At 42.4% G+C, this 24,545-nt stretch overlaps 1 protein-coding gene across 2 annotated transcripts in view; it reads right to left on the bottom strand.

Moving 5' to 3' along the window:
• Ush2a (usherin) overlaps positions 1-24,545 on the bottom strand; it is a 702,660-nt gene that overhangs the window by 127,224 nt on the left and 550,891 nt on the right. For both annotated transcript variants that reach the window (NM_021408.3, XM_017319869.1), the window contains 4 exons: positions 23,883-24,087; positions 16,398-16,595; positions 15,532-15,686; positions 11,784-11,982 (listed from right to left, as the gene is read on the bottom strand). In NM_021408.3, coding sequence (NP_067383.3) covers positions 11,784-11,982; positions 15,532-15,686; positions 16,398-16,595; positions 23,883-24,087 — 757 coding nt within the window. The remainder of the gene's footprint in view (positions 1-11,783; positions 11,983-15,531; positions 15,687-16,397; positions 16,596-23,882; positions 24,088-24,545) is intronic.

The raw sequence follows: 24,545 nt of genomic DNA, 5'->3' as shown, positions 1-24,545 counted from the left end.
CTTTCTTATACATCCCAGGTACAGCCTGCTCAGAGATGGCTCCACCCACAGAAGCCTGAGCCTGTTAAACCCCCCCCCCCAATCAGTAATAAAGAAAAGGTCTGGAGATATGACCACAAGCTAATCTGATGGAGGCAGTTCCTCAATTGAGAGTTCCCCCAAGCCCTCACTGGTTATGTCTAAGCTAGTGTTGAGCTGACAGAGACTATGACATACATTGAAGACCTAAACTGTGAGACTCCCAAGTTCATAAGCTCCTAGAAGAAAATACAGGGAAGAGAGTTCAGGAATTTGGTGTGGATGATGATGCACTGGCTGTAACCCCAAAGCACAGGGAACGAAAGCAACAGTAGGCAGGCCCAGCCTCTGTGCCTCTTCAAACTGTAAAGCTTCAGCAGAGCACAACAGCCAATCCACAACACGAAAGGCCAGCCTTGGAACGGAGCAAACACCCGCCAGCCCTTCAGCTGACAGCGCCTTGCTATCTAGAGCACAAGAGGAACTAGAAATTAACAGTGAAAACTAAAAACTTCCAGTTAGCCTGGGCAAACAATTCAAAAGAAATACAAAAGGCCAACTGGAAAAAAAAAATGATCAGCATCATTACCTGTCCTGGAAGCACAAATCAAACCTAGTGAACTCATAGCATTCCAGTCAGAACAGCTACTATAGAAAATGAGAAAGTAGAAAATACTGGTGAGCTATAGAGACAAAGAAATGATGTTGGAAATGTATATAATTGCTACCACTATGGAGAGAACAGACTGATCAAACATATGACCTGACTATCCCATTGCTGGGTGTATACACACACACACACACACACGCACACACACACACACACACAACACCACAACACAAGGACAAACAAGATAAATTCATTATATGGAAGATCCATTGTGCTCGGATACTTATTGCAGTGTTTAAAGTGGTCAAGACATGGAATCAATTTCCATGCCATTCAATGAGTGAATGACTAAAGAAAACATGTTTATCAAATACAATGGAGTGTTACTCAGATATGAAGAAGAATAAAGACCTGCTTCTTGAAACCAAAGTAGATGGAACTAGAAAACATGTTATTTGAAATAAGTAGGTGTAGTGTCATGATTTGAATATGCTTGGCCCAGGGAGTGGCACTATTAAGAGGTGTGGTCTTGTTGGAGTAGTTGTGTCATTGTGGGTGTGGACTATAAGACCTCATCCTAGCTGCCTGGAAGCCAGTCTTCCACTAGCAGCCTTCAGATGAAGATGTAGAACTCTTAACTCCTCCTGAACCATGCCTGCCTGGATGCTGCTATGTTCTTGTCTTGATGATAATGGACTGAACCTTTGAACCTGTAAGCCAGATCCAATTAAAAGTTGTCCTTATAAGAGTTGCCTTGGTCATGGTGTCTGTCCACAGCAGTAAAACCCTTAGACATATAGAAATACCACATGTTCACTTTCATATATGTAAGTAAAACAAGCAAGCAAGTAAGCAAACAAACAAACAAACAAACAAAAAAACCTGAAACCCAGAGTTGTCCTAACTGTAAAATAGCAGTACATATAGCACCAAGGCTTAGTATATATAATGATGGTTTTGTGATATTCGTAGGCTTTCGAAAAGAGTCCCCATGGTGAATGAAGAACTGGTTGAAGGGCCAGAAACAGCAGGATGGAAGTCAGGGCCACAGGAGGAGCCACAGAAAATGGTGGTCTCAGTTTATCTCATTCCCAGGACTTTGACCTCAGGAGCTTGGGCTTGCACTTGAAGTGTGGGATGCAGAAAGGGTTGTGTGAGGCAAATGGAAGAAACACACTGGTCTGTTTCTGCTGTTGGCTGCCAGGATACCACACAACTTCACAGGGCCCAGAATCTTCTTTACAGAAAACCTCTACCTTTTCTCAGAGAAAGCAGTCTTTTGTGCATCATCAGGATTTAAGCCTTGCTTTCAGGTGACCCCACATGAACTGAGACACAGAAGGAATGTCGTAGGTATAGAGCTTTATCCTGGCCATCTGTGCTAGCAGCTCAGAAGTGAGTGTGTGACGTCAAGCAACAAAATGTCAGATCCTGGACAATGACTCCTGGGTTATCTGCTGGAGCTTCCCTCCTCCCCATGTTGGAGTTTGGAAATAGACTGAGCTCAGACTTCAAGAAACTTGGCCTCCTGCGGTATGGAATCACTTGGTAGTCTAGGATGAACCTAAATTTAGCACACAAAGTTACGCTCTCTTGAGCCAGTAACTGTCTACTTGCCAAGTGTGTTTGCTTGAGAGATGGGAGCATACTACTAGTTTCAAAAATGAGCAATGTTATTTATCTATATACAGGGACACATTCCGCTCGAGACCACACACGTTACACACGTTACACACAGGCATCACGGCGGATACTATTCCCTCCTCTCCTGCTGTGCTTTGCCTTCATGCAAGACAGAGTTAGGAATTTATGGAAGAGAGAATTAACAACACAGCTAATCTATTAGGTGTATGGAGAGTTTTACCCTGACTATTCCCCACATGGGAGTTGTTATTCCTGCTTTGTAGACAGTAAAGCTGAAACTCAAAGGACAGAGTGAAGGGGCTGGTCAGATCAGAGCCAGGGCGAACCCAAGCTCCATTTTGCATCAAAGAGAGCCAAGCTAGAGGAACTCAAGTCTACCAGTGATGGCCTCTCCCTCTGATGATTCAGCACCAGCACGAAGGCAGGAGGATGTTAGAAAACACTAATTAACTGCTCCCTTAGAAAGATTATTTTAGTCAATAACTCTAATTGTATGCATTTTAGCTGCCCTTCAAATGAAAGAAATCTGTTGAATGGATGGAGTCCAAATGGAGAAAAAGAAACAGAACTCGGTGTTGTTCCCCCTGACCCCGTTCACATGCCCCAGTTGCATCTCTGCTTTTACTTCTCTTTTGATTGACCTCTTCATCAGAGGTAAACTTAGAGGGACTGCAATTATAATCAAGAGATTTTATTATGAAATTGTATGACCAGTGCCAATAGAAGCCAGTGAAGGTGCTCGCTGGCCAGCCTAATGACCTGAGTGCAATTGCCAGAACCCACGGTGGAGGGGGAGAGCTAACTCCTCTGGTTTCCATTATATATAAACATTAAAACATGTATGTGCCCACATGTATCACATATGCAGAAACACACACAATAAAAATTATAAATGGCATAGCTAAAATACTAGTATTTATTAAGCCTACTCCTTTCTATGGTTTTCATGGGTATTAACAGACTCAGGCCCCCTTTGGTAACTGTTTTTGTCTGCTCAGTTCACAGATAATGTCCTAACCACAGAGAGGTGGAGGAGGCTGGAGAGGATCGCAGACATCAGAAACTGCTGCAGCTTCAACAGCTGGATTGAACAAGGTAGATCGGAGCAGTTGAGTCAGGCATCTAGTCCTATAAGGAGGATGACAGCTTGGGTTGCTCAAAGCCCAGGGAAAGCTCCAGTAATAGGAAACACCAACGTGGGTTATTTATCTCAGCCTTTTCCTCTTGAATACTATTACAAGTCATGTGCAGAGGCAGGAGAGAGTGGTAGTTAGATGCCCAGAGACTCCAGTTAGGCTGTTGGATTCTGACAGTTACCAACAAATTAATCAAGGCTATAATCAAGGTATTTGTTCTCCAGGTACCTCTGTTTTTATACTGAGGCTGTGGCAGTGATTGGTTAGCTGCCAAGTTTAGCTACAGATGAACTCAAAGAAAGTCACTATTTAATGCACCATCCTTAGTAGTTTTAGATCTTGTGGGTTTTTTTTTTTTTTTTTTTTTTTTTTTTTTGCATTTAAGAGGGCTGCTTTAAATAGATTGTAGTGAAGCATCAGCTGCCACAGGTGATTTACATGTACCCAGTGACCTTTCCTATCAATGACTCAGTAGACCTCAATACAATCTACACATTGCAATAGGATTTGCTGTCATTTTAAGTGAGCCCCCATTGGTAGTCCTTACACTGAGATATATATGTGAAATATTAGCAACAGGCAGTGAAAGGGCACAGCAATTGAAAACTACTCATGAATTGATCAGGACGTGGAGAGGGGAATAAAGAGACGTCTCAAAGGAACCATTCGGACTGTAACTTAATCCTGAAGTCGAAGAGGAGAGAGAGAAAAGAAAACATCACTCAAGTGCCCGATATTGAATGGGAAGAGCAGGGAATGGCATCCCGGAGCAGAGAAAGGCAAGCCCAGGGAGACAAAGCAGGCATTTAACAGCTCAGAATAGCAGAGATGACGGGGGTGAATAATTCCCTGAATTTCCCTACAGGGAATCATGTTCTCTTTGAAAGGAGAGGGGCATCGTATAACCAAACTCATTATAATCACACTTCCAACTCACATTACTTTCAAGAGTAATATGCGTCAAAAAGGGACTGGAAAAAAACCCCACCGATGGTTCATAAAAATATGATTTGGCAAAGAAAACCCATGTCGAAGTTAGTTACATTTGTGATACACTCTAGAACGAACAGCTGGCTTCTGGCTTTTAATCTCCAGACACATCGTCAGGAAGAGGCGTTTTGACCATTATGACTTCAGATAGAAAGCATTACTTCAAAGCATCCAGCCAACGATGCTGTAACGCTATCTGCTATTTTCTAAGGAGTTTCCAGATACGTGGTATGCTATTCTAAAGGCTGACCGGATGAGTTAGGGGGAGGTCTGCTGTAGAAGGACTCCAGATGAAAATGATGTCAACATGTTTCAGAAAAGCTTGGCTGAACACGGTGGCTCTCACCTTTGATCCCAGTACTAGGGGAGTAGGAGTAGCCAGGTCTCTGTGAGTTCGAGGCCAGCCTGGTCTACATAGCTGGTTCCAGGCTAGCCAGGGTTACATGGAAAGACCCTTTCTCAAAAACAACAACAACAAACTCTAAAAACAAACAAAAAATGAAAAGCAAACACAACACCAAAAGCCTTGAAAGAATTTGGAAAGTTCATTCCACAGTGCCGTTTAAGGAGACTGGTAATGTTTACCGCTGGGCGTGGTGGCGCCCGCCTTTAATCCCACTACTCGGGAGGCAGAGGCAGGCGGATTTCTGAGTTCAAAGCCAGCCTGGTCTACAGAGTGAGTTCCAGGACAGCCAGGGCTACACAGAGAAACCCTGTCTCAAAAAACGACAACAACAAAAAACCAAACCAAACCAAAAACAAACAAACAAACAAAAACCAACAACAAAAAAGGAGACTGGCAATGCTTACTCGAATGTATACATTTGTTGGAAGATGACAGTATGTATAGTTGGTTTATTTATGTCTTCGTGGTGCTGGGGATTGAACCCAGGGCGTCTATAGGCCCAGATCTCTGCTTACTCTATATATTGAAGTAGGGTCTCCAGTTTTGTTACGTCCAGACACACAAAACACAGACAACACAGATAGCAAGGGACAGCCAGAGCCACTGAGACAAACCATGATGTTAGTGATAGCTTAGGTACCAACCTTGGAGCACTTGGGGTTTGGGGAAGATTATTGTACTCCTTAGAAGCTAGCATCTAGGCGGTTCTTGCCTTTGGCTCTTTGGGCTCAATACTATGGCCACTTGCAGGCTTAACAGAAAGGAAATGAGTGGCTGATGCTATGTTATTCACTTTTCAAAGCAGGCACTAAGCAAGCTTTCCTCAGCTTTGGAAAAAGAAAATGAAATTAGTCTTCACATAGATTTTCACAGGTCCGACGCTCACTGGTCAGGGGTTGCATCATGCGTGGGGAATTATTACCATGTTAGTACATGTGACTGCAGGGCAGAAGCTCCTGGGAGCTAGGAGGACATGGTCATAGTTCTAGTTTTCTTTGGGTCTGTGTCTGTAAAAGAGGTTGCCTGTTAGTGCGGTTCAATGTCAGGGTGGTTGGAAGGTGTGGGTGGCCTTGCTCAGAGGCCCTGGCTTCTTTCTGAGCCTGACTCTTCAGCCATTCAACTGCTCTGCTCTTGCTATCTAGAAATCCTCAATAGCTTTTGAACAGGGAAGCCTGAAGTTTTACTTTGTAACAGGTCTGGCAGAATGTGTAACCTGTCCTGCCTTAGATTCAGATGTTTTTGAGAGTGGGACTTTTATCTACAATGAAAACAGATATAGGCCTTTATGTGTTATAGTTTTCTATTCAATATTTACTCATTCAAGAAATGTGCTGGGGGCTGTCCTGAGTGCTTGCTTGGAAGGTAGGCATGGTAGGCACTTCTATAAGCCCAGTGATGAGGAAGTGAGCTGGGAGGATCAGAAGTCTAAGGCTATCTGTGGTCATGCAGCAATTCTGAGGCCAACTTGGGCTGCATACATGAGAACCTTTATTAAAAAATAATATTTTTAACATGTGAATTACTGTGAACACAGGACAATCAGGTAACAAGAAGCCCTTGTCTCTGTCCTTATAAAGATTACCTACTAGTTAAGGCATAAACAAAAAGTGTTATTTATTTGATTGTTCCCCCTCCTCCCTGTTGTGTGTGTGCATTTGTATGTATTCATGCACATATATGTGTCCATGCACATGTGTGTGCATGTTTATGTGCATATGTATGTGCATGCATGTGTGTATGTGTACATCCATATGTGTGTATTTGTGCATGTGCATGTGTATGTGTGTGTGTATGTGTGTGTATTTGTGCAGAAGTGTGTGTATATACACCCATATGTGTGTATTTGTGCATGTGCATGTGCGTGTGTGTATGTGTATGTATTCATGCACATGTGTGTGTGTGTGTATATGTGTGGTCAAAGGACAACTCGAGTGTCAGTCGTCACCTTTAACCTTGTCTGAGGCCAGCTCTCTTGCTGTTCACTGTTACCCAGCACCAGCCTAGTTGGTATTGGATTTCCAAGCCTTCTTCATTCTCTCCCGCATCTTGCTGGATACAGGAGCACTGGTGTTACAGATCTATGCTACCATGCCCAGGTTTATGTGCATCCTGGAGATTTGAACTAAGGTCTTTATGCTTATAAGGCAAGCGCTTTATCCTCTGAGCCATCTCCCGGCCTGCTAAAACGTTATAAATACCCTGAGAGCAAAGATAGTTTGTCAGCACACAGTGGAGCTATCTACAGCTATCTAGACTCTTCACAAAGATGTCCCACATTCTGTCAGACAAATGCTCAAAGTACACTTTCTCTCCCTCAAGAAATGGTGTGTATAATATTGGCTTCAGCATAATGTTAATATTCGACTTTCTGTTGTAAATTGATTATCTAGGGTTTGTATTATCTAGCACAAAAGGCTTTCAATAACTCTGAAGCTGACGGGAGAAGGCATGTTGACTCCTGCTCCCTACTTAATGGCTGGGTGTGTCTTCTGACTGCCTGGCAATAATCAGCAGCCCATAAGTTAGCCATTTGGCAACAGTTTCCCCAGACACATGGGCCCTATCAGACCCACTGCTCAACAAGATGTGATCCATTCGTTCACTCTTCTCTGGACTCAGCCACGAGGCAAACTTACTTTCCCCTCTTTTCCTAAGACACAGGCAGGCTACAAGCGCCATAGCTGCCACCCAAGTGCTGTGTGTAGGACAGAACAGTGGACGAATTTAGTCACAAAGGATCTGGGGAGGTCTCTATTGACAAGCTACCATGTGCTGTTTGCATTAGTGAATATGAGCTGGGGGGAACTGCTATCTCCTGCGTCCCCTGGGGTTTGGTGTGTGGAGATAGCAGACAATGCCTCCAGTTTACTTAAAGCATTGATAACACCTCTAAATAATTAACTTCCGACTTCCTGTCTTCAATTACTTAATGCTTTTTTTTTTTTTTTTTTTTTTTTTAAAAACATCTTGAGAGGATTATAAGCAATTTATGGGTTTCGCGTGCTGAGGGCCTTCGCCACTATTCCCACAAAGCATTTATAGGCTCATGTTTCCAAGGCTTTGAGGTAATTAAAAGTAAGCACGGAGACAACATGGCTGTGGCAAGGTACTGGCAGTCCCTCCTGCCATCCTCAGGACCAATGATCCTTCAGGCTCCAGGAAGGCTAGCGCTACAACTTCATTAGAGCCCTGTTGCTGAAGGAATACCAGGGTTTGGAAATGAAGACAAATTGGAATGTTTATTTATTTCAAGCATCTTAGACAGCCTTTCAGCAAACATCCATGCCAGGCTGGGAAGTAAATTCTTTTCCTCCACTCCACGAACTCAGTAAAATACCCATTGCATCATAAAATAGATGCTTCTGGTCAGTCAGCTCACCACGGACCTGGCGCTCCATAGCAGAGAAAGCACATCACCCTGTGAAGATCCTGGGGTGAGAGATGCTTGCGCCTAGCATCACTCCTGCTGCACAGGAACTGCACGTAGCAAGCTTTGAACTCCCTCTCTTTAGGGTTTTACTGCCCAGGTGAAAGTTAAGGCAGACAACGGACCAGATGACTCTGGAGACTCTCATAGCAACCCACCACTGGTCCAACTGTGGAGAAGAACTGACTGTGGGTGCTCAACCCTATTAGACACATCTCCACTCAGTACCACATGAACCCTCCACTCAACACTAGGGCACATCGTAAAAGTGGGAGAGAAAGACTGTAAGAGTCAGATCGCCAGAATGTCTGCTGAGAGATAGTGTCTTCTACACACACCGAAGAACCTGTACCCATAAAAATACAACAATCTGATCACCTAAGCAGGACCTGCATAGTGAAAACCCCAACTGACCATCTACTGACTTCCCAGTGTGGATGGGGAAATCTCACAAGGCCCAAGCCCTAGATGAGGAGCTGCAGGCAATGAATGGTTATGGAGAGACAGAAAATCAGATTTCCCCAGGGAGGACCCTCCTGAAAGGTTATCCAGGTAGTCAGCCCCAAATGCATACATGTCTGAGCAACAGTGAATGAGTTCAGCAGGTGGTATTAATACATACACATGTGTGTACACACATATATGTAAGAATAGTAACTAAGGACATATACGGGAGGAGCTTGGGGAGATGGGAGGTACTGCAGTAGGCAGAGAGAAGGTATAGATGAGGCAAATATAGACCCATGTAGAAAAAAAAACACCTCAAAAATAGTAAAAGAAATATAAAATAGGTATTCTCAAGAATTACTTCCACTTTATGATTTTTGTAAAGGTCTAACTTATATAGGAAAACTTTATAATCCTGATTCTAACAGAAGGACCTCTGGCACTACCATGAGTGTATAAATTCCTCTTTGACATGAAAATATTGATTGGGAATGGCAGTGAAAGGAAAGATCAGAGGAGCAAAGGGATTTAAAGAGAGGACTTTGCAATTATTTTATAATTAATGAGGCCATCCATCCCATGGCTTTGTACATTATAATTGAATTTGGTTTGCTGGCATCTCAGAGTCAGTCTCTGATGCAAACCAATAGAGTTGGCAGCAATTCATGGCCAGGCGACCTGAGAAGATAGAGACTGCTGGACCACCATTCTTCAGCTTTGCCTCTCAGTTTATTGTAAAACTAGTATCAGCCGGTACATGGCTTTAGGCGGCTTTAGCTGACTTTAAGGGACGAATAACTCATATTCAGTTACAACACTCCAGGTCCTCCGATTGCCAGCTCTGCATTCTGTGCTGATCCACGCCATCATACCTTTACCTGGCAGCCTTCCCTCTGGCAAGGACATCTTAGAGGCCACAGTGCTAATTAACTGACTTGTTAATTGTTCTCTGTGAGAAGAGAGTCTGTATAGAGTCTGCCAGTGCCTGTGTTTGTGGAGGTCAGAGGTCAACATCAAGTGTCTTCCTCGATTGCTCTCTACTTTATTTTGGGTCTTTCACTGAACCTGGTGCTGACAGATTTGGCTACATTGGTTGGTCAGTGAGCTTCAGGAATCCTCCTGTCTCCCTGCTCACTCCCCAAGCCAGTGCTAGGATTACACATGCACGCCACCTCAGCAACTGGCTGTTTTCTTTTTAATGTCAATATTTGCACAGTGGTACCTTCATCCTCTGAGCCATCTCCCCAGCCCTCACAATCTTATTTAAAAAGTCTTATGTATTATCAAGACAATAACTATTGGGTAGCAGTAGGCACACATGTATGTATGTATGAGTATATGTGTGTGCATACACATGTGTGCATACAAGACACACACACACACACACACACACACACACACACACACACATACACACACACACACACCATTCTGTTTCCTTTACAGACTAGCAAATGTTATAAATGCTCTGAGTGGGTGAGTTTTGTTCATCTTTTAAGCACGGATGCTACAAACATCCGTGGGATGTGGGGAGGAGCAAATGTGCCAGAATGCAACCATTCTTTTTATCACACAAAACAATACTCTAGTTCAGTGCTTGTGCTCATTTTACTTCGAGTGAAATAAGATGTAAGAAACCAGCTAGAGCACTGAGCTGATGAAATGGTTCCCTTCCTATGCTATCTCAAGGTCAGCTCACGCTCTCCAGATGCGGAGTAAGATGTGCAGGCATGCAGGCACATGCTAAGTGTCTTCCTAGGACCCACGGGGCCTCTGTAAAAACACCGGAGATCCTGGTCGGTCAAGGCTTGCTTAGATGGCAGAAAATCATGGAATTTTTGAACAAAGTGCCATGCATGGAGTGACTTTTCCGTGGGTGCGGCATACATTTTGGCTCCTGAAAGTGCAGGCATATCTTTCTAGACATTTCTGTGCTTTACTGAAAGTTTTGTTATCTGTTCGACGAATGCTTTTTGAAAGCACAGAGCTGAGCAGAAAGAGGTCATTGCTTTGGGAAGTCTTAGAAAGATGTGGAGAAATTGTGACAGTTTGGAAAAATCCCGGTCTCAGGATCTCAACTTCGAGGTATGTTTATAGTGACTCAGGGAATCCCAAGAATAAACTAGATAAGTTTGTCTCCAAAAGTGTTCCCCCAAACCCCAAGAAAACAGAGCTAAGAATCATCTCTGCCCTCGTAGGCTTGAGACAAGAACTGAATCAGTGCACGCTAGTGTTCAGATAGTGTTTGAGATCTCTTAGCTCATCTGTCCCCTTCCTTCCCTCCTTGCCCAATTCACTCAGCTCCCATTGGCCTGCTAGCCATGAATTTAGGTATGAACAGTGCAGCCCCTAACAGACAGGTCAGGTCCCTGCTCTCCTGCAGCCTACACTTGCCAGTGAGGAAGGCAAAAGAAAAAGAAAAAAAAAAAGACAAAAGCCAAGTATTAAACTACCAGGTGGTATGAAGTCTATGATTAAATTAAACAAGGCGATAAGAAAATGCATTTTTCTCTTCAAATGAAATATCCAAGCTACACACATTAATAGCTATTATGATCACCAGGAGGGTTGAACTAACATTTTGCTTCAGCAATGCACTATTGTAGTATAATGACAATATTATACATAGTCAGAAATAATACAATTGCTACTAATTAACAGAAGTAATAACGACAAGAAGTTCCGAGCAGGAACTGTCAATGAGTGAATGCTAGGCACACCTCTATGGGCTGGCTTTCTTCTACCTCCTCGCCCTTACTTGGCTGCCCACGCGTCACTATCTGTGACTATGTCCCTGAGGAATGAAAATGCATCATACTGTTTGTTTAAAAAAAAAGACAAAATAAAAGTTAATCCTGACACAAGCCCCTCTCGACACACTGCTTATCAAAGCCAAATGTAAATTATTTCTGAAGTTCTCTGCTGCCATGGCTTATTGCTGCCAGTGTGGGCTCTTCGATTAGCATGGATAAGTGGGACCTGACCATATGTCAAGAGAATGTGTCCTTTCAGAGTGACCTCATATATCAAACGCACACCCCTGGGAGGCTTGCCCCAACCCCACTGCAATGACAGCCTCCTCCAGTAGATTTCCCGTTTTGTCACCTGTAACCGTATGCTGCCTCCTGTCACTTGTGTCGGTGTAGATGAGCCCTTTCCCATCCAGCCAGAGCTGGTATGCTTTAATGGCATCTTTCATTTTCTCGGGGACACTCCAGCTGAGGTGTAGAGTCTCTGAGCTCTGGGCTGTGATGTTTGGTGGTGGGACATTCTCCGGGCTTCTTTGGGTGGTGGCAGCGACTACCTGTGAGCGAGGAAATTAAAGGGCCATTTATTGCCATTGTCCACGAGGAGGAATCCTGATCAATGAAAATGTCGCTTTTGTTTTAGAGCCTTGCTGTCTGGCTGGCATATCATTAGCAAAGGCTTGGAGAAGCAATCCCTCCCCACTTTCCATTCCTTCCCTTTCATCCTATTTAAACAATGAAATCTGACCTTGAATACATTACATAAGTCTCCAACTACTATTTATCACAACAGGTCCAACAACAATTTTGAAGGCAGAGTGCAGCTCTCAGTTTAAACAAGTGCGACCCGCCTGGCAGACTGTCTTCCTGGAGAACTGTCTTCCATATGGCCCATCAGTGTCTTTGCATTTTAACAGCCTGATTTTGTAAAGTTAAGCATCAGTAAATATGGAGCAAAAGCTATGTCTAAACTTGCTTGCACAGAGCAGGCTTTTGGTGGCATAAAGGGCAGACTTCCTTGTATTCTTCCTGAGAGGACTGCATGCTATCTACAACAATGTTCTAGAAAGAGACCCAAACCTAGTGAGAAGAAAAAAAGCCAGCCATTGTTGAGTCAATGGTGTCAAAGTATGGATCAAAAAAAATGGATGTCAAAATATGTTTACTCAGAACCAACAGCGCTTGTGGTTGGGGATATGTTTTCCCCCAGGATGAACCTGATTCCATGTTTTAACCAATTGTTCTGGCATCTGGTCGACCCAGGCCCTCTTATGTACAAATACAGAATTGTTCAAGGACTGTTCAGACCATAACTTTCATTGAGCCAATCAGCTGCCATCTGTCTGCATGGTGGTAGGCTCAGTTATCACCGTGGCTCTGTTGAACAAAACTGTCCAAGTGTGTGGTGGTGTGTGAGTCATATTCAGAGTGTTGTGTGGCCCCCTCTCCTGAAGTTTTAACCTGACAAAGAGCTTTAGAGCCATTCTGTCAGCCAGGGTGTCTCCAGGCTGCTTCCTACAAAGCCGGCCTCTGTGAGATGGCACTTGGTTATTTTGCCCGCATAACTCTTTGTTTCTTCTTAGTCTCTTTTGTGGAGTTTCCTTTCTTATTCGTTCTGAGGCAGTCTCTGTCACTCACCACAAGGTGCTCTGCTTCTGCTTTTCCCTAGTGCCTTTGATGATCACATCTAAACCTACTGCTGTAACTTCCTGCACAGATCTCCCTAGCAAGCCCACGTCCTGGTCTAGCAGGCAGCATTTTTTCATTTACAATGACAAACGATATCTGCCTCTACCTCCCTGCTATCTGCTCTTTCTCTTAAATAGTTTTGAGAAGCTTGAAGATAATCTTATTGTTTTAACGTCTTTGTTTCTGCCTGGGCTACAGCAACCGCACCTACAAATAGCTGAAGCCACATACCTTAAAAATAAATGTACCACTTTCCTTTCTTCTTCTCTTGGCATCCAACCCTTGACATTGTGGTGTGTCATTGCCATCTACCAAGTTTGTGCTTGAGAAACACAGACAAAAAATGCCACAATACTTCATAATGCTGTAAGCAGTTCCTAGTTTAGTCTTGGCGCTCAGTCACAGCAACTCAGGGGTGTATATGAACATGAGATGCGGGCTGGACACAGTTGTGTCTTCTGTACAGAGTTCACATTAAATACTGCTTACTGTGTCACCTGCATCCTGTTTTATTTTAGCCATTTTTTTTGAGATGCCATTGTGTAGCTGGCCCCAAACTTACTGTCATTAAAAATGACTTGAACTTCTGGTTCTCCTGCCTCCCCTCAGAAGGCTAGGATTGCAGCACATGCCTGGTTTCTGCAGTGCCAGGCTGGGGACTGAGCCTGGGCTCTGTGCAAGCTAGGCAAGCACTACCAACTGACTACATTTCCAACCTCTCGTTCTGATCCCAGGAACCTAAATATGGGCCTTTATTATTCTGTATCAAGGCTGCTGATGAAGGCTGAGGTCACTTATCTACACAGCACATACGTACACAGTTCATACATTGGTTTTTCTAAAGGCAAGCAAAGTTTGATGACATGATGATGAGAGGCTAAAGCTTTTAAGTTCAGACTCCAATCTAGAGAACCTGACCTAAGTTAAACTAACAGGCTGACATCTAACATTAGTCTCCAAGTTGCCCCCCACCCCCACCCCAACAATATGGGAGCCTAGCTTTAGTCTCTAGGATAATCCCCAACAAGATCAGCATTTCCAGGATACACCCTCAACAAGACCAGCATCTCCAGGTTATTCCCCCAACAAATCTGTACCCCAGGTTACAAGCCCACCCCTGCCTAATGACCACTAATACAGAGGGGAGTAAAAATTAAGTTTATGATATGACTCCCAGCACCAGCCAATTACATTAAAGGCCGTAGTAGCTTTCCAATTAGATGCTTGCACACGTATTCCCTGCTGGCTGCTTACTATAAAGCCTTGCCCTGATAGACATTCAAGGTTCTTCTCTCCACCAAAACTGTCCTGCAGCATAGAGGTGCATTGCGGGGAGGGTGCAAGCTAGCTCAGAGAGACTAAAGGCCCTGCTGTGAGTGGCATCAAATTGGCTCCTGTCTGTTTTCTTGGGCATCACTAACATTCCTCCCCCTGCCCCCTGCACTACAATATTATAAACCGATGAGTAGTTTTGGACATTTTTACAGCTTTGTAGAATTCTACTGTCCTATTCCGTTTCCTGCCACTATAACAAAGTGCCTGTGACTGAGAAGCATCTGAAGAGCTCTCTGTTTCTGCCTCAAAGTTCTGGAATCTGGGAAGTGTAAGACTGGAGGGCCACATGGGGAGTGGGCCATGCTGTTGTTGGGAAATCAAAAGGTCCATGCGCATGTGTAAAAGCAACAGAACTGGAGAGGTGGCCTCAGAATAACCTGCATTCTGGGGGCTCATCTAGTCCTGTGAATGTGATGATACACTCTGTTGCCTGAGAAAGGGGATTATTATCCCTGTGCCAGGGTGGAACCATTGTCACAAAGTACCTTTCAGAGCTGCCACTACACTCGAAGCTAGTTCTTGGTCTCTTCTCACACCATATGAACTCTGTGGACTTAGGATGTAAAGACCTGGCACTAAGTGAACACTTATTGGGCATTAACTGACTACTTGCATCGACACCAACCCTCGTCGTGAGACCGTCTGGGGAATTATCACGGCAACTGCCCAGATATCATTACTAGGAGCGGGCTGTGAAAGAGTCACTTATGATTAAGAGTTTATTGGTCTTAAAAAAAAGCACTGATATATGGTTAAGTTTCTGTCAGAATCTCCCCTTTCAGATGTAAGCATCAACACCCAATGACATACATTCTCCTCAGTGCCACTCTGATCTAAGTTAAACTAACAGGCTGACATCTAACATTAGTCTCCAAGTTGCCCCCCACCCCACCCCAACAATATGGGAGCCTAGCTTTAGTCTCTAGGATAATCCCCAACAAGATCAGCATTTCCAGAATACACCCTCAACAAGACCAGCATCTGGCTTGTTTTCTGGCTTTGGACAACTCATACCCAAGATGTTCATTCACACAGCCCTGGCCCTGGACCCTTCTTCCCATGGTTAGGTGAGCTCTTCTCACCTTGCAACTGACAGCACAACCAGCAGCTGTGCAAGCCTTCAGCTGGTATGAGTATTCCTGGAGTGGCTGAATTCCCTGCGTGTCCGTGAAGCTCAGCGCTGTTCCCTGAAAGCGCTCCCTTCCGTCTCGAAAAAGAATATAGTGAATGATAGGACCTGGAAGGCAGAACAGTGATGCTGTGTGTCATGCCATTTTAAATGTCAAACAACACGTATGCCATAGAACTTTCCCAATCACATTTCTTAATGTGCATGCATATGTGTATGTGTATCTGTACATGCATTGGTATGGAGGTCGGAGGTCAGAGGTCAGAGGACAACTTTATGGAGTCATTTCTCTCCTACCATGCAGGTCCCAGGAATCAAACTCAGGTAGTTAGGTATAGTAGAGAATGTCCTCTAACTACTGAGCTGTCTCAACAGCCCTGCAATAGAATTGTTAAGGAAATGGGATACTGTAGCATTTTAAAATGTAACATATTTTTTATTTATTTATTTGTTTCATCAAGTAGTTTTCAGTTACACTACCAGAGGGAAGAGGAATTGTTAAACAGAGTATTTATGTTTATCTCTGTTTGTGTCTAAAAGGATTTACTTTCAACAATAGGACAATTTTGATTTAAAACATAATCTGCTTATTTGAAAGCAACTCTGGTAGGTGCAATGGTCTGGGAGGATTTGAGTGATTATTTTTAGCATTGTTATTTATTTTGTTTCAAAACGATGAGCAATGAGCAGACACAAGGGGTTTTCTTTTATCAGTAAACGTTTCCCACCGATTGGAGGCATGTCAATGTGCAGTACACTCATTTCCCAACGGTAGGAATGTACAAGGCTGGTAATTCGACTTTTGAAGCAACTCAATACCATTTGACTGCATGGGCTCTTCCCACTGTAAGAAAATAACATCTTCATGTTTGCCCGTCCTGGCCCATCTAGGGGCCTTGACTCCTTCAGGCACATCTTCTCTTGTGCTAGCTCTCACGGATTGGCTGAATCCTCGCCCGTAGCTGTTCCATGCAGAAATTCTATATTCATACACAGTGCTTGGCTTGAGGTCTCTATCTGTAAGACAAAAATCAGACTCAGAGGGCTTTTCTTTCTTCTTCTCTCTCTCTCTCTCTCTCTCTCTCTCTCTCTCTCTCTCTTTCTTCCTAACTATCATACTAAAAATTAAAGTCAAATCACCTTGTAGTTTTTATTTCTTTGCATCTCTTTCTCTCTGTGTGTGTTTATGAGTGTGTGTGCGTGTGTGTGTGTTCTGGTGCTTGCAGAGGCCAGAAGATAACATTGTATCCCCTGGACCTGGAGTTATAGAAAGGTGTGTGCCCCCCCCCCCCATTTTGGGTACTGGGAAATGAATTCTGGTCCTTCATGAAAACAGTACAGACTCTTACTTCTAGTCCCTTAAAATCTAGATCTCTGAACATTTATAACTAATGCTTAATACTCTTATTCCTTTGTGCATAAATAAAAATCTAATTTATTTTATAAAGCATGAAAAAATGAAGTGTTAAGTAGATGTGGAGATGGTAGTCACACAGCAAGGAATTCATTGTTTCTGAAGAGAGAAGTGTTTATAAAGAAACAACTGAGAGGCTGGAGGGAGGAGTCAGACTGTGTAGGGCTTGTTGTATAGGCATGAGCTCCATACCCAGGATACATGGTAAAAGCTATGCTCAGCAGTGTTAGAATCCTAGCATGGGGGTGGGAGGTGGGGCAGGGTAGAGACAGGTGGATCCCAGAGCACTCAACCAGTGGGAGAACCTATCTCAAAAGTAAGACAGGAGTTAGAAAGACAGGTGAGTGTGTCCTTGCCAGCTGAACTGCTCTATTCCCTAGACTAGGTTCCCAAAGACACATTCCATAGCCTCTCTACTCCCACCTTACCAGCCACCCTGCAGAGGGGTCCCTATGCTCAATTTTATTAGACTCCAGTTGCTCAGGTGCAGGTCATAACCATCAGAAGAACATAGACCCCCCCCCCCGCCCCCCCACTGCACCACAGGCCAAGCTGTTTGCCAGAAATCAAGTCCCTAACCTGGTCACAGACTTTCTAGTGGATGATCATTTAAGCAGGCCACCAGAAATCCAGGCCACAAAGACCAGAAGACCAAAGAGGAAACAGAAACTAAGGAACAGAACACCTATTCAACAAAGACAACCTTAGAAGTCAGCATCTAGAACTTTAATCATCCAGACCCAATGCATAAACGCCAGGGTCAGAACACAATCAACAGCAGATACGGAATATGGTACCACTGGAGACAGAAAGACATGAAGATTTTAATGCAGCTGAAATGTAAGAAAATGACCTTAAAACCAACTTTATGATGATGATAGAGATCATTAACAAAGAAATGGGGGGGGGAATCCCTAAAGAAATCAAGGAAAAGATGAATAAAAAATTAGGCAAAATCAATAAATCCCTTAAAGAATGCCATGAGAACCAACAAATAAACAAGCAAGCAAACAGGTGAAGTAAACTGTCCAAGACACGAAAATAGAAATGGAAGCAATAAAGAAAACACAAACTGAGGAAATTCTGGAAATGGGAAAATCTAGGTAAGGGAACAGGAACTTCAGACTCAAGCGTTACCAACAAAATACAAGAAATGGAAGAAAGAATCTCAGGGGTTGAAAATATGGTAGAAAAATTAGATTCATTGGTCAAAGAAAATGCTGAATATAAGAAAATTGTAACACAAAACATCTAGGAAATCTAGGATACTGTGAAAAGACTAAACCTAAGAATATTAGGAATAGATTAAGGAAAAGAATCCAAGCTCAAGATCCCAGAAAATATATTTAAGAAAATCATAGAAGAAAAATTCCCTAACCTAAAGAAGGACATGCCCATAAAGATAAAAGAAGCTTAAAGAACATCTAATAAAGTGGACCAGAAAAGAAAGTCCCCATGCTAAAGAATGATCACAAACGCTAAACACACAGAATAAAGAAAGAATATTAAAAGCTGCAAGGGAAAGAGGCCAAGTAACATATAAAGGCAGACCTATTAGAATTACACCTGACTTCTCAATCAAGATCCTAAAATCCAGAAGGGCCTCGATAGATGCCTTGAAGACTCAGAGACCACAGGTGCCAGTCTAGACTACTATCCTCAGCAAAACTATCAATGAATGTAGATGGAGAAAGCAATATATTTCATGACAAAGTCAAATTTAAATAATATCTACTACATATCCAACCTTACAGAAAATTATAGAAAGAAACTCAAATCCAAAGAAACTAACTACACCAATGAAAGCTTAGGCCATAAATAGTTGCACACCAGCAAAACATTCATGCACCACTACACCTCCACCACCAACTACAACAAAATAACATTAAGAATTAACAATCATTGGTTATTGATATCACTCAATGCCAGTGGACTCAATTCCCCCTTAAAGGTAGCATTGGAAATGTAATTGAGGAAAATATGTAGTAAAAAATATTTAAATAAAAAAATAAATAAATAGACATAACATTAAAAAAAAAAAGACACAGGCTAACGGAATGGATATAAAACCAGGATCTACCCATTTGTATACAAGAAACTCACCTCAACATCAAAGATAGACATTATCTCAGAGTAAGAGGTTGGAAAAAGATTTTCTAAGCAAATGGACCCAAGAAACAAGTTGGTGTAGCTATTCTAACATCTAACAAAATTGACTTTAAACCAAAATTAATCAAAAGACACGGAGAAAGAAATTTCATACGCATCAAAGGAAAAATCCAAATCACATTTCAATTCTTAATATCTATGCCCTGAATGCAAGGGCAGTCACTAAAGCTTAAATCACACATTGAACCTTACACATTAATAGTGGAAGACCTCAACACCCCACTCTCACCAATGGACATGTCATCCAGACAGAAACTAAATGGAGAAATAATGGAGCTAGCAGAGAGTCTGAGTCAAAGGGAACTATTAAATATCTTCAGAACATTTCACCCAAACACTCAAACACACACACACACACACACACACACACACACACACACACACACACACAGATGGGCACACACAGAAATCCTTCTTCACAGCATCTTATGAAACATTCTCAAAAACTGACCACATACTTGGTCACAAAGCAAGTCTCAACTGATACAAGAAAATTGAAATAATGGACTGTATCATGTCAGATCACCATGGATTAAAGCTGGACTTCAACAACAGAAACAACAGAAAGCCTACAAACTCATGGAAACTGAACAACTCTATTCAATGATCACTGGATCAAGGAAGAAATAAAAAAAAAAGACTTCCTAGAATTCATTAAAATTAATGTACAACATACCCAAACTTATGGGACACAGTGAAAACAATTTAAGAGTAAAGTTAATAGCGCTTAAGTGCTTTTATAAGGAAGTTAGTGAGATCTCATACTAGCTACTTAACAGCATGTCAGAAAGCTCTCAAACAAAAAGAAGCAAACACACCCCAAAGGAGTAGATGGCAGGAAATAATCAAACTCAGGGCTGAATCAATAAAATAGAAATGAAGAGAGCAATACAAAGCGTCAATGAAAAGAAGAGTTGGTTCTTTGAGAAAATCAACAAGACAGACAAACCCTTATCCAAACTAAGTAAAAAGCAAAGAGAGAATATCCAAATCAACAAAATCAGAAATGAAAAGGAAACATAACAATAGACAGAAGAAATCCAAAGAATCACTAGGTTACACTTCAAAAACCTGTGCTACACAAAATTGGAAAATCTGAAATAAACGGAAAATTTCTGGATAGACACCACTTACCAAAGTAAAATCAAGACCAGCTGAACATTTTAAATACACCAGGAACCCCCAAGGAAATAAATGTCTGCCAATAGAAAAAAGCCCAGGGTCAGATGGTTGTAGCATAGAATTTTACCAGACTTTCAAAGAAGACATAATATCAATACTCCTCAAATTATCCCACAAAATAAAAACAGAAGCAACATTGTCAAATTCATTTTACAAGGCCACAGTCATCCTGATACACCAAGATTCAATAAAGATGGAGAATTACACACAAACCCTGTCACTGTAATCCACGGTATAAACAAAGTGAAGGAGGAAAACCCCAAGATCATTCCATTAGATGTCAACACAGCCTTTGACAAAAGTCCAACACCCCTTCATGATAAAAACCTTGGCGAGATCAGAGATGCACGAGACATAACTAAACACAATAAAGGCAATTCACAGCAAGCCTATAGCCAACATCGAATTAAATGGGGAGAAACTCAAAGCAATTCCACTAAAACTAGGAATAAGACAAAGCTGTCTTCCCTACCCATAGCTATTAGTATAGCAGCTGGCATTCTTGCTGGAACAATAAGACAACTAAAGGAGATCAAGAGGCTACAAATTGGAATGGAGTCAAAGTATTGCTATTTGCAGATAACATGTTAGTATATGTAAGTGACCCCCAAAATTTACCAGGGAACTCCTACAGCTTATAAACCCCTTTAACTAAATGGCTAGATATAGATAAAGTAAAAAAAAAAAAAAGTAGCCTTCCTATATAGAAATGACAAATGGCGGAGGAAGAAATCAGGTAAACAGTCTTGTCAACAGTCACAAATAATATAAAGTACCTCGGGGTAACTCTAAGCAAGCATGTGAAAGACCTGTGTAATCACAAGTTCAAATCTTTGAAGAAGGAAGTTAAAAAAGATATCAGAAGACATAAAAATCTTCCATGCTCATGGGTTGGTAGGATTAACACAGTAGAAATGGCCATCTTACCAAAAGCAATCTATAGGTTTTTTGCAATATTCATCATCAAAATTCCAACACAATTCTTTACAGACCTTGAAAGAATAATAGTCAACTTCATATGAAAAAAAAATAGCCCCATGATAGATAAAACAATCTTGTACAATAAGAGAACTTCTGAAGGTTTTATCATTCCTGAGCTGAAGCTGTGCTATAGAGCTGTAGTAACCAAAAACTGCATGGCATTGGCATACAGACACATTGAGCAATGGAATTCAATAGAATGGAATCCAAAGACCCAGGCATAAATCCACACAGCTATGGACATCTGTTTTTAATAAAGAAGCCAGAAATATACAATGGGAACAAAGAAAGCATCTTCAACAAAACCTGATAGAGGAGAAAGCAGGGAACAGCCGTGAGTGCATTGGCGAATGGGAGGGCTTCCTGAATGGAACAATAACTCGGGCACCAAGATCAACAATTAACAAATAGGACCTCTTGATACTGAAAAGCTTCTGTAAAGGAAAGGACATTGTCAAGATGATAAAATGATAGCACACGGAATGGGAAGAGATTTTTACCAACTCCACATCTGACAGCATACACTGATGAATCCAGGCAATTAATGAATTCAATTAATGAAGGGATGGGCTTCCGGACAGATTATCGAATCCTAGTTTTGAGCCCTAAATACATACAGTGCACAGAAAATGGACTCATCAGACACTTAACAATTTTCATGACCATGTAAAGGAGAATCATAAACTCAAAGTCAGCTCAGGCTATGTCTCAAGTTCAAGGCCAGCCTTGGCAATTTAGTGAAACTCTGTTTCAAAACTAACACATGAGAGCTGGCTGGGGACACAGCTCCATGGGAAAGCGCTTGTTAAGACTGGGTAAGTTGGGGGCTCTACCATAGTACTGCTACAAATAAGAAAGTTTGTTTCTCATGTTCAATTTATAGCACTTTCTGGAGGGGAAAGCAATCTGGAGTGTAGGTTTTAAAAGCCCTTATGCCACATCAGCAGCACATCTATTTATCTCGGAAGAAGGCTCCTGCAAGTATGCTTGGAGAGCCCTTCAAAATCTTGACTTGATTGCAGGTGGCAGATAAAAGCAGGGACCTCTCGGGGATGGAAACCCAGTCATTTAGGAATGAGGATCCACGAGTGTGATAGTTAACTGACAGTGGGAGACTGGAAGACCGGTCAGACTGTGGTCTATTTTGAAGCCTTTCCTAATGTTATTTTGTTTGTATTTCATTTATTAAGTAAATTTTGTTTATGAGTCATGTGTTAAATCCTAACATATCATTTATAAGAACATCTCAGGCTAGTGGGAAAGATGGGGTAAGTGTCTACAGCAAGTGGGTGGTCTTTGTAAGCCAGATGCTGCAGGGACAGAGGGGGCTCATGGCTGACGGGGGAAGCCTGGACCAAGCAGAGCAGGGTGATGAAGGGCTGCTGAAGGGAAGCATCACTTGAGAGAGGTGCCAAAGTGCTCTGGGGGAAGCCGCTTGCCCACATGAAGCATCGAGATCTCATGCTTCAGCATGCATGGTGTGTGGGCTGTCTGCTTCCCACAGCAAGCTCCTTTTCCAGGTCTGACCCTCCGATCCCTCACCTCCTATGATCACACTAGATGAGTGCCTCGGGAGTACGCAGGGAGTGCTGACTACCTAGCATGGCACTGGGAGTAAACGCCAGTTGGTTATACTTTACCCTGGCTCCTCCTTCCCTATGTCAGCTTTCTAGTCTGGCATCCCACCCAGAACTTTCCATTCCTGAAATTTGACATGCTTGCTGCCTGTGGTTAAGCGAGGCCTTGTCCTTGTTCATATTGATTACAGCATTGCTCTGTTTATTTAACTACAGTGTGCGTGAATTATGTAACGTAAACAGACTCTCTCTGGCTCAATGTGTAGCAACACATCTTTTTTGCTCAAAAAACCCAAGCATATTCTGTAAGGACTTTGGTAAACATTAGAATAATAAAACTGTAGTAAAGAGCAGAGCTAATTTAGAAATAATCTTCAACTCTACAGAGCTTCTCGTCCAGCTCAGCTAGTGCTGAGTGCTAAGTACTCCTACTTAGACTAATCCAGAAGTGCAAAATGGTAGTTAGAAGTTAATATCTCAGTTGCTGTGAAGGTTATTGTTCTGAGGTTGACCCACCATCTTGGGGACAGTCCCACTCTGGAGTGATCTCCTTCCTCAGAGCAATGCTCCTGGGTCTCACGAGTAGCCTACAGGCTTCTCTGCTCTTCCTGCCTCCAAGCAAGGCAGCATCCACTCACTGCTCTCACTGAAAGTTGCCTTATAACTTTGAGAATGGAAATTAATTCATCAATAAATGGAGTATTCCACAAAGTCATAAATAGTTTATTAATTTCTTGTGCTTTATTCCTTTTTAAAAGAATTTAATTTAAAATAGCATTTATCCTTGCTCGACTTAAAATTTTAAATAACGGACTTTGAGTGCATCTAGATTATGCCACTGACTATTGTGCCACAAGTTGGCCTAAAAGTAAGATGGACTGATTGGTTGACATGGAGGTGATTGTCAGAGAGAAATGGAGTCTGCACCAGCAGTGGCCTCTCACTAGGCTTACAGCATGGGCAGTGGGTGGCGTCCCTTACCTATGAAAGAGTGTGTGTTTACATCTCCAGAATGAACTATTTCCTCTGCTGCAGAACACAGTCCTTCCACCGCTTTCTTCCCTGTGGGATTGAGAGGCCCTCTCATCACCGTGCAGATATGGGTGGTGGCGTTGAAGTCACACCTCCCACAGTGTGCTGTGGCTTTCATGGTTGCTGGGCAGATAGTCGCACATACTCTGGTTTCCTGTTGGGAAAGGGTTAGGAGGGTGTGTGAACTTCCTTTAGCCATATAGAATGAGTTTTTGTATCACTTAGACGAATTATTTTACCCTTGTGATAAACAGTTTAAAACACCTAATAGAGAAGCAGTTGTATATTGGAAAGAGCAGAGACTCAGGAGGGATTACAATTTTAGTTTTGTGTCTTTCTACTTCTGGGAACTTGAACGTCATATACTATCAAAGTGTCTTCCTCATGAGTGCATGAACTGGAAACTAAATTCACCAGGAAGTCTTAGTCTGTGAATCAAATGACCTGACACCTGAAATGGCCCTGAGCTCAGGTCATTCATGACAAACAGGAACTGCAGGATTCGATGCGAACTTTGACATTTGCATGTGGAATTAAAAAAAAAAAAAGATGGGACTCTGAGAATCTGTGATCCAGTGCTGTAAGAAAGGTTGACACTGGGCCCAGCAAGAC

This window comes from Mus musculus, chromosome 1 (assembly GCF_000001635.26).
Source record: "Mus musculus strain C57BL/6J chromosome 1, GRCm38.p6 C57BL/6J".
NCBI classification, from domain to species: domain Eukaryota; kingdom Metazoa; phylum Chordata; class Mammalia; order Rodentia; family Muridae; genus Mus; species Mus musculus.
Note: the sequence above shows the minus strand (reverse complement) of the source record. Positions and strands in the feature narration are given on the sequence as shown.